This window comes from Astatotilapia calliptera, chromosome 11 (genome assembly GCF_900246225.1).
Source record: "Astatotilapia calliptera chromosome 11, fAstCal1.2, whole genome shotgun sequence".
Taxonomy (NCBI): domain Eukaryota; kingdom Metazoa; phylum Chordata; class Actinopteri; order Cichliformes; family Cichlidae; genus Astatotilapia; species Astatotilapia calliptera.
In genome coordinates this window covers 25,643,987-25,655,144 of record NC_039312.1, presented here as the reverse complement: position 1 = coordinate 25,655,144, position 11,158 = coordinate 25,643,987, and the positions used below count along the sequence as shown (strand labels likewise).

Below are 11,158 nucleotides of genomic sequence, written 5' to 3'. Positions count from 1 at the left end.
ACACAGCTCAGAGCAGTCTTAAGTGTGTATTTGAGGTACTAGGACACATGGAGTTACAAAAGGAAAGTGGAAAGGAGTTTTAAAAGGCCATCAATCCAGCTCCAGGAACAACATCTGCTCCTTTGTGCGACACAGGACATACAGTGGCAAAATTATCTCCACTGGATCACCTATGTTTACATGTCTGACCAACAGGGTCCAACATCCTTTAGTTAAGAAACTGGCAGGTCACTACTGGCACCTGATTCTCTTCACCGATGAGAATCGGGTGCAAGTTTTTGTTGTTAGGAATGTATGGCCATCATCCACTCACTGGATTTGTTCCTCTTCATTTTTTATCATTTGCTGCTCCACTATGACACATCTCCTCATGTGTTAAAAGTAAAAATAGGAAATATTTGGGTAACAGTCTTTACATTTACTTTTGCATTTGTCAATATACTGATTTATTTATTTATTTTATAGACTGCATAGGACATGGTCAAAAATGTTTAAGAGACTAGCAAAAGATATCTCTATCTATCTGTCTATAATAGGAAAAAATCTATTTATATTTTTTGTTGACTGTAATTTTTTCAATTTCAATGATACCACTAGTATTTGTAGGTTTTAAAGCAAAAGTCTGCATGATGGTTTGAAGTCTGTGGGGGGCTGTTTATTGTTTCATTATGTTATTTATTTGTCTGGTAGCTTTTGGTTTTACTTCCTACTTTTAATTTTTCTTTCTTTTTGATTTTCAGCCTACCCTTTTTGTTTCACATGTGTTTAATTAGTCAACCTTAACTTCTACTTTCCACTTCTTTTAAGTCCGTGTCTTGTCCTGCTGTTGTTTCTTTCCCCGTAGCTTTTTATTTCCCAGCTTATTGGTTTGTGTTGTGATTTCCATCTCTTCCTCTCAATATATAGAGATATAGCTAGAAAGAGACAGATGCGTGTTTGTGTTCTTTGTACCTGATTCTGTTATTAAAGCTCATTTTGGTTGCTCTTGCACCTGCCTGTTTTGTGTCCCACATTTTTGTATGCTTTTGAACTGAATCACAACACTGGGAATAAAAAGTCCATAATATGTGTTCTTTTTAATTATTTATTTAAAGAGCCTATTATAAATTATATTTCAAAGTGATCTACCTCCAGTCCATTTGTATAATTGTACCAGAGCTTCAAATTATTAAAATATAAACCTCCAGAAAAGCAGAACACACGTCATTCTTTGAAGAAGAGGCTGAAAGAACTAATGGAACTGGAAAAAACTAATGCAAATAATAAAAGGATGGGCATTCAAAAAAATATATCTTTGTGTTAAAAAAAAAAAAAATATGACAGCCATGTTGTTGCTCTGAGACTCAACTTAAGTGAAATGCTAATGCCAGTGTACTTGCATGTTCACAGTGATAATGCTTCCTGATATTTCAGTGCTATTCAATGCTATCCTAATATTACGCAGGCATGTTTACCATATTTGCAATATTTTAATAAATAATTACATTTCAAATGAGTAGAAGAAAATAGATGTATTAAGTTGAACTAAATAAACCAAAGAGAGACCTGACAAGACCTTATCCTACATGCTTCCTAAATTGTTCATTATCCCTGTCCAATTTACAGTTTTAACGATTATTTTTTGCTAGCATGACTTGAGTTCAGCTTGCTTTGCTACACAATTAAAAGCAGATTTGGCAGGTAGGATTTATGTGGACATGTATTCTATACCTAATTTAAATCTCTGTAAGTCTGTCAGTTTGATTATATCTGTGAGTGCACTTAGGGTGGCACAGTCGCCTTGGTCTATGCCTAAACAAGACTGCCACCGACCTTTTCCCGGCAAACCTGCGTTCCCATTGTGCTATCTGGCCCCAGATATTCTTTAGGCATACTCACACTAGGCATAGTTGCTTTTCATTGTCCCTGGTCTTTGGAGATAAAACACAATGACGGTATTGATAGCCAAAAGAGAGTAGTTGGAAACAATCCTGAGACTAACTTGCTTTGGAAACGTTAGATTATGGAGGACAATCAGGTTCCTGATTTTGCACTTTGTGGTATAATCGGAGCAGTTTTGGAAACAGTGACACACTGCTCTATCACATGCCTTATAGATGTGTAAATTACTTAATAAAGCAGTTTTTACAAAGAGACCATCGTTGAGGAAGCGCAGGACTTCCTACATACTTCACAAGTGTGAAGTGCACCAGGGTGCAGAACACTAAACCTTGACCAGAAATAGTACACAGCAACCACACCAGTCAAATGAACCAAACGAACTTTGGAGATTAAACATGCTTGGGAACAAATAGTGTGATCACTGTCTTAGTTTAATGCAATTTGTGTAAACGGCTTTACTTGCACAAAATGTGTGACAACAACAATTAAAAACAAAAACTGTCAGTAACTAAATTTTCATAATAAGTTCATAATATGTTTCTGCACATTCATGGTGCTTGTCATACAAGTTCCCTTATGAGCACAACCACATTCACCATTGACAGTGTTTAATGTGTGTATACACCCCCGAGTTGTGTTACACTATTGAGCGTGGCCTCTGGCACTACACTGCTGTGTCGACCTTGCGGGTTGGTTGAGTGAGCCTGTGAGCCACTGTGTGTGAGGGAGGGAAAGGGAGAGAAAGACAGGGAAAGGAGAGGGTCAGACAAGCTCCAACTCTCGCTCCTGCTCCTTACATGCACCCAATCCACTCCTATCTAGTACCTGTCACACGCTGGCTGCAAAATGGAATTGACTATTGATTTCCCCCTTACCACAGGTCAGTTGTGCTGGCAGGCTATAGTGAGCTCAGTGAGAGCCTTGCGTGGGACAACAAGAGGAGGGGAAGAAACACGAGAAGGAAATACACACATTTCAAAACACACAGCACATACACGCTCTTATTAACTGAGCCTTTGTAACGGAAGACAGTCAGCATTGCTTTAAAAGAGGTGTGTGTCACAACATGCAGTGGAACACACTCTGGACTGGGTAACCTGGAAAACTGCGATAAACCTGCGGTGGAACTTAAAAGTCAAATTAAAGCAGTAAAAAATAAATTTGAAATATTTTAAGATTTTAAGGCTCCTCCCACCCTTTTTTGGCTCTTTGAAATAAGAATGTGTGGGAGAATATTAGCTGCCAAGAGTTTTTCCACTCTAAAGTTATTTATGGAGTTCCACAGGGTTCTGTGCTGGGACCAACACCTTTCCCCACCATTATTTCTTCCCTACACTATATACATTTTCATTTTTATAATAAGATACCCAGCTTTATTTATCTATGAAGCCATTTGATACAAATCAAATACATGACAAGCAGAGCTTAAACACAAAGTTCTGGATGCCCTCTGACTTCCTATTTCTAAATGTAGACAAAAACTAAAGTTATTTTCCTCTAATCTAAAATTATTAGTAAATGGTGTCTGACCAGATACTAGATAATCTGGATGGCATTATCTCAGCCTCAAGCAACACTGTGAGGAATCTTGAAGCCATTTTTCCAACCCACACATTAAACAAATATGTAGGACTACTTCTATTTTTTTCCCCCCATCAGAGCTATATTACTAAAATTAGAAAGATCCTGTCAGCAAGTAATGCTGAAAAGTTAGCTCATGCATTTTCTACTGCGATTCATTATAGGCCTGCTCTAAAAGGTTCTTTAAAAAGCCTTCTGTTAATCCAAAACACTGTAGCAAATACTGACTGTACTGACACAGACTAGAAAGAAAGACCACCCACATTAACTTTTCTTCATTGGCTCACTGTTAAATCTAGAATTGCATTTAAAATGTGTTTTCTCACATTGAAAAGTCAGGCCTCATCATATTTTTTAAAACATAAACAGCACCATATTGTCCCAACAAAGGACTTTGCTCTCAGACTGCAGGCTTGCTTTTTGTTCCTTGAGTTTTTAAACGCAGAATGCGAGACAGAGTCTTCAGCTATCAGCTATACACTACGGCATGATATCATTAGTAATTTTTAAACTCTGCCTCTTGTCCCATCTTTCTTTGCTTTCTTCTCCTTCCCTCACCCCCAACCGGTCACAGCATATGGCCCTCCCTCCCTGAGCCTGGCTCTACTTAAGGCTTCTTGCTGTTAAAGGGGAGTTTTCCCATTTCCACTGTCACAAGTCCTTGCTCCTAGGGGATTGCTGGGATTTTCTATATACATTATAAAGCGCCTTGAGGTGACTGTTGTGAAATGGTGCTGTATAAATAAAAATTAATTGAAATGAAATAGACTTTTTCAGTGGAACAGTTTTCAGTGGCTAAAGAAAATAAATTCTTTCTTTCTTTTAATTGAAAGACAGCAAATTCAAAAAGACTGACCTACACTGAATGTAACACAAAGGTTTCTTTATTTTAGTTGTCTGGTGATTCCTCAGATTAATTTCCTAGGCTCAGCTGGTTTTTACAACTTTCTTTAAAGACTGTTCATTTAGCTCATATTCACTGCAGGCTGAGCATAAATTGGAGGCTTCAAGAGGTGATTATGAAAAAAAACAAAAAAAGGACTGTTAAAACCTAGCGGTTACAATATCAGTAAATAAATCTTGAGTAATGTTTTTTTTTGTAAATCAAATATATATTTATCTCACTGCTTGATATAATAGAAGCATAAAACAAAGGTTCAATGCAGAGAGGTTGGTTTTGCTCCAACCCAGGGACCTTTGCTGTGCGTCCTCCCCACATGGCAAAAATGCCCACCGAAATATTTTAAACTATCACTTCAGATCTTGGGTCCTGAAATGAGCGATCTTCACCACAAAGTGACATAATTTAGTTTATTAAATAAATAAATAAAAATTGCATTTGGTGGATTGGTGGCTGTGGGATGGTTTATATTAGGGGTGGGCAAATCCAGGCCTCGAGTGCTGGTGTCCTGCAGGTCTCAGATATCACCCTGAACACACCTGAATCAAACGATTAGTTCATTACCAAGCCTTTGGAGAACTTCAAAACATGTTGAGAAGGCCATTTAGCCATTTGAAAAAGCTGTGTTGGATCAAGGACACATCTAAAACCTGCAGGACACCGGCACTCGGGGCTTAGAGTTGCCCACCCCTGGTTTATATAGTGAAGGTTTGTTGCAAAGTTGCAGTATTATCCTCAATTTATGCACGAGCTATTAATTACAGACAGGTGATTTCATACACTGTATACCGTTATCCTGTTGAAAAGTTCTTGAGTTATTTATTTCCATTTTGCAGGCACTGTTTAGGATGCTAAGGGAAAATGCAGTGCCTCAGTGTTTCCACATTTTTCAGGCAAGCAGAAATGCTTTCTCTAACAGACATGATAAAGAGCCCAGCAAGCCTGGTCTAGCCTAGGTCGCAGACAAATCTTGGTACACAATAGTGGTCAAGTCAGTAAGAAGTGGAATGTACAAGTGTGTGAAATTAATAGTGCGAATAATTACACCGTGTATACAAAACAAAATGCGTGAAATATATTTTGATTTAATGGCCCTGCAGTAAGAGCCTATTTAGCTGCGTTTGAGACTATCAATGAGGTGCTGACTTAAGTCTGCCTGAAGCCTCAACTCTTCACAACACAGCAGCAAAATTAAGTTTAAAAACAAAACAAAAACAACAACTGACAATTGTGACAATGATTTACTGGAATATTTAAGAATGAAAAGTAATAGAATGTCACCAACTAAAGCAACTAAAAGTGCCTTAATTTGGCATGTTTAATTAAAACAAGAGCTTGTGTTAATCATTACAAAAGTCAAGTGAAACTGTGTTGCATGAAAGAAGCTCTGATGTCATAAGATTTGGAAAGCTAGATTTCTTTGTTAGCAGCAGTGAGCTCCTGGTGATGGGTCCTTACTGCTCGCCACATGCTTAAACATAGTAAATCCCCCTGCCTCCTCCTTTCCCTCCTCGAAGCGGTAAAAAGGGTCATTAAGCTATTGATCAAGGTTAAGAAGGCAAATGATCACAGGATATTGTGGCACTTTTAATGTAGCCATCAGTGACTAAAGAAAAGTTTGTCCTTCCTTTCCCTGTCTTGGTAAGGTAACTTTATTGCAAAATATATTTTGAAAGGGTCTTCACTTGTTCGCTGAATTTAGCCCAACATAAACACATGCGAGGTTGCCAGGTGGGGTTCAAACTCACTGCAGCTACTGAATTCTTTTTTCCCCACCCTCCTTCCTTCTTTTTTTTTCCCCCCCCACCCTCCCGTGATTGATTTCCTTCCTGCTTATCACAAACAGCTAATTGGTTTATTTTTGTTCCGTCATCAGTTTCCCTCTTCACATTCAAGATTAGTGCGCATAACCCACTCTTAGGCTCTTGAGTGATTTATGGGTCAGTGTACCATTTCACACAAACTTTCAGCAATTCCTGACAATGTTCTGCATTGGTGAGGAAAAAAAAAGTTTTGTTTTATAAAATGAGTGATACCAATTTGCACGGTCTGAATTATCTAATTGGAAACTCCAGACCAATAGTGCAGCATGCCATCACTGAAATGCCAAGGCTATTTGAAAAAAAAATAGCATAGCCTCTACTAGTACTTGCAAACAACAGATTGTAAACAGATTATGGGATTTGTCAAAGGCTGACCCTCCATTAAGCAGCACCTGTGTACAACAATGTGAGCCAAAGGCTCTCTACCCATTGGAACCAACAGATGGCACTGTGGTAGCATCCAGGCCCCAGTGAGTCATTTATAATGCGGTGGGAGAGTGTTTTAAAAAAACAAAAACAAAAAAACAACAACAAAAAACCCCCAGAGAACCATAACCATTTTACAAATTTTATATTCAGTAGAGGGTGTGTAATATCACTCATTTTGGAGTTACACGTGAAGAAAAAAAACAAAAAAACCCCAAAACAAAACAAAAAAAACAAAAAAAACAAAAAAAACACACAATATAGGCACTTGTACACAGATAAGTGTAGGCGGGACATCCCTCCCCTTTGTCTCCAGTGAAACTAAGATTGTAGACTCACTTCTCACCCCCACCCTGCACAAAAAGCCTCCCTGTTAACTTCAAAAAAAGAAAAAAAAAAAAAAGTCAAAGGAACACCATCTGACAAGACAGCAGAGCTATATGCCAGGGCCTTTAATGTCAGACCCTTTCATTTGAATAAGTATAACGGGATCTGATTTCATGTCTCTCAGACCACCAAGGGGGTTGGGGTACCTTGAACAAACTGTTTAGCATTGAGGCCAGGAAATCTGTATCTCCAACTACCAAACATAGGAGGACCCCAACTAGTCTTTGCTGCTCCATGGACTTTCTTAAAGTGATTTGAACCAAGGACAGGCCCTTTTCTTCTGAGGCCATGTACAGTTCGAGCTCTCTGGTAAGCACCATGACCCCAGTTTTGGGGCAGGGGGAGTGCATGGTGAAAAATGCCCTGTCTATTTGGGACGGACTCATCAACAACAAGGTCATGTTCACCATAGACAACCAAGTGACCTTGAGGATCCCTATTCACAAGGTCAAACTGGCTAGGGGCATCAGCTCGTGTTGGTAGTGCAACACGCATGACCCCTTTAAAACTGGAACCGCGGTTACTGACCGACTGTCCTCTGGGAAAGCCGTGCTCTGGCTTTGTTGTGTATTCATTTTGAACTGGTCCGTAAGTGCCGTGGGTCATTAGAAATCTGTCAGATGTTCCTAGGTTAGCTTGTCTATGCCTCACGTTATGAAAAGTTGGCCAATTTTGTTGAGGGGTGGCCATGTTTGGTACAGTCTCAAACCATTCATGATTGTAGGGGTGAGGGGGGATTCCATGGTAAGCTGGTCCAGAGAGTTCAGGCGCTCCATGTACTCCAGGATAATCCAAACCCAAAGCAGCTGCACGGGCTACAGCACAGACAAACAAAGACAAAACAAACCTGTTTGCCGGTTCATTGTTGTGAAGTGTCAAATATACCCACTAATTGGTAATTATATATATTTTTTAAAGTAGCAGCATCCATTGAAGTGCACTACATACCTCTTGCTGTTTTAGCACAATATGCACCACCAGCTGACACAGAGTGGAGCACAACAGTGCTAGAAAAATAACAAAAAAAAAAACAAAAACAAAAAAAAAAAGAACGCACAGACACACACACACAAAAAAAAAAAAATCAGTAAGCCAAATAGCACAGCACTGAGAAGCTGTAATTGTTTTTTAACCACAGAAAACCTTAAGCTTTAAATACCTGAGAAAACCCACGAGAAGAAAACTCATTCCTGCAGTTATTTCAGCATAAACTTCATGACAGCACAATTACTGGAACACTTGCCACTTGACTTCTTTTGTAGCCACTCGGACTGCCTAAAGCCTCACCCTGGCTTGATTTGCTAATTACAGACAGCTGGTTGTCATAGAGACCAAAACTCAGCCACTGAATCTAGTCAGCCACTGGCAAATTGCTTCATTATAGAAAATTAGTTAAAATGCTTGCTTGCAGCAGAACTCTACAAAACAAGACATTTGGATTTTTTTACATTTAAGGAAAGAGAAACACACATTTAAAAAAGGAGTGCGGGTCAAACTGACGCCACAGCTGGTACAATTCTATTCACACACACAGCAGAAGAAGTTTGGATTGAAATAAAATTCGTTGTTGTGTAAGTTTGACTGTTTTTGCAAGCCCAATATGCTAATTATAGCATAACCTCAGAACTTAATATTATCTGAACAGTAGCTAATTAAAACTTCTAATTCACTGGACCTAAAAGAATGATAATTAAATACAATGTCTGCAAGATCACTGTACCACCACTGATTAAGAATGATCTCATTAAACTTGACCTCGTTCATTAAAAGGTTCAGAAAACATCGACGGCACAAAGACGTTTACATACAACAGTAACAGTTCTTAATCTATTAATCGTGCTTTAAAATAAGCACAATTAACAGTTTTATTTTAGAGAAGAAAGAGCAGAGGGTGGATTCTCGCTGCTTGATATTTCTGAGGTGGCAATGAAGCAGCTGAGAGCGGTGGAAGCATTTAATAATTCACCCAAATTATTTCTGTCAGGACTGACAAGCTAAACAGGGCCTTGATTTAATTCTGTAATTGCACGTTCACCTTTACCCTGAACCCATACTTTGGTAATTAATAGGACCGAGCTTTATTTGAAGTGTGGCATGGCAAGTAATGGAATTCAAATTGCAGGTGATGTGAAACCAAAGATGTGAATGCCCGCTTGGCCAAGGAGCTCGTGTTATTTCCTCCACCACGGTGTCACCCGGAGGAGAACAGTGCCAAAAAGTGGCACAAACCTTCAATCAACCTCCAGACCTAATCCTCTGCTCCTGCATTTGGAACGCCATCTGTCTAGTGTTAAGTATGGGCTAGAGTGGTCTTGAACTTTGCTGTCTGACTTTTGGATTTCTGTAGCGCTCACAGACCACATACACACTGTGGTGTTAGTGTCTTACCCATCAGCAAAGTGACTGCATTGGCATTGTGTTGGCTGACATTTTTGGGGACTTTAAATACTTATATGTAGAGAAAAAGGTTGGCTTGCCTGACTCACACCCTCCGCAGGCAGGTGACAGTATTCAAGGCTAGCAAAAGAAGTTCAGTGCTCTACCTCTCAGCCTTAGGGTGATGGTGAGCCCTCTTGCTCGGCTCCCATTGCCTCCATTGGGCCTAATTTGTAAGAATGTGGAAGTCTGCAGTGCACCTCAATAACACAATGCGTCAGTAATGGTAGTGTCAACCAAATGGTGGCAATTAGACTCATGATGAAGCCACTCACTTTATTTATTTATTTTTTCATTTATATTTTGGGGGGGGGGGGGTAATTTTCTAAACTCATGTAAATATGTATCAGAATCAATTAGGCCTAATAATATACAGTCCTTAGAGGATTCACATCAAAGCACATAAGCACACAATCCAATTAAGAGTGTTTACTGTTTAGATTGAAATGCTCACTGTTCCGCTCTTGAACCCAATCCGCATATCAGCAAACAGTATTTGCCAGGGTGTATATTCCAGTGGTCGTAAGTAGGCGTATATGTGTGTGTGTGTGTGTGTGTTGGCATGTTCGCATGTATGAGTTGAGAGAGAGATAAATAGTGAGGATATATGCAGCCATGTAATCTTTAATATGGTTTTGAGTATTTGTTTGTTTATATCTCAAAGAATTCAACCTCGAATTTGAAGTTGGAGACCACATGAGAACCGGTAGTCAGGAATTACATTTCATCATAATGTGTTAGCGTTACACTGAAAATTCTTGCAGATAAAAACAGCTGAAGGCAGTGTACATACATTAATATCAAAGTATTTTTTGTTATTTCTAACAAAAAAGGTATAAATCCCTTTTAAATGGACATTTACATATGTATGTTGCAGGTGGGTAGCGAGCGGAGTAAGGAAGAAGCGGCATGCTATTTAAGCTTGAGGGTGTAAGATGGCATGCAAAAACACAGATGTACACATATTGTCTGAGAGAAATTATATAAGTTTGAATGTCATAAAGGCTCGAGGTGAGAACTGCAGCCTAAAATAGTGTGATCGAGGCAGCTACTTCTTTTGTTACAGAAACTTCATGTTCCAGATGGATGCACTCGATCAACCTTTATGTAAATTTACATGAGCCTTTGTTAGAAACGTAAACTGGTATTTATTAACATAGTAACTGTTTTAATGAATTCCTGGCTTCTCCTCCTTCTCGTACTCTTTTCTTACTGCCTCCTCATTCGTTTTCTCACTACTGTGGACAACTGTCGATACTGAACTCTTTGAGCTCTAGGGTTCAGGCTGCCTCTGAAACACGAATAGCAATCAGCAGAGGGAGCGAGGGAAAGAAGAGGAGGGACACACACACGCATGCACACACAGAGACCGACAGTTTCCTCAAAAAAGTAATGGTCAAAATATACACTGCTGAGAGAGGCAACCACAGAAATGGCAGAGTATACAAGAGGAAAAAAGCCATTAGTTTCTACGTTACTAAATTAGCAAGCCCTCCAATCCATCTCCTGTTCATACAACATTCATTATAGAGACTTGCCTTCACCACGCATGCTGAGCCTGCGATTTGATTAATTTTGGCTTTTTCGGGGCCTGGCTTTTTTCATCTTTTAACTAACTGAACATCGACTGTTGCATGCAATCTGTGCCTCTCTTCAGGCTTTCTAAAATGAGAAAAATGCAACGAGAAGATGCTGTAAGGCCTAAAGTAAAAATACTAATGAC

At 39.2% G+C, this 11,158-nt stretch overlaps 1 protein-coding gene across 1 annotated transcript; it reads right to left on the bottom strand.

The window, feature by feature from the left end:
• Positions 1-6,164: 6,164 nt before the first annotated feature.
• LOC113032183 (uncharacterized) lies at positions 6,165-8,256 on the bottom strand. Its single transcript, XM_026184895.1, has 3 exons — positions 8,159-8,256; positions 7,948-8,006; positions 6,165-7,814 (listed from the first exon to the last, which is right to left on the bottom strand). Exons 1-3 carry the CDS (start codon positions 8,185-8,187, stop codon positions 7,120-7,122), a joined length of 783 nt encoding a protein of 260 aa, XP_026040680.1. The 5' UTR covers positions 8,188-8,256; the 3' UTR covers positions 6,165-7,119.
• Positions 8,257-11,158: the final 2,902 nt, after the last annotated feature.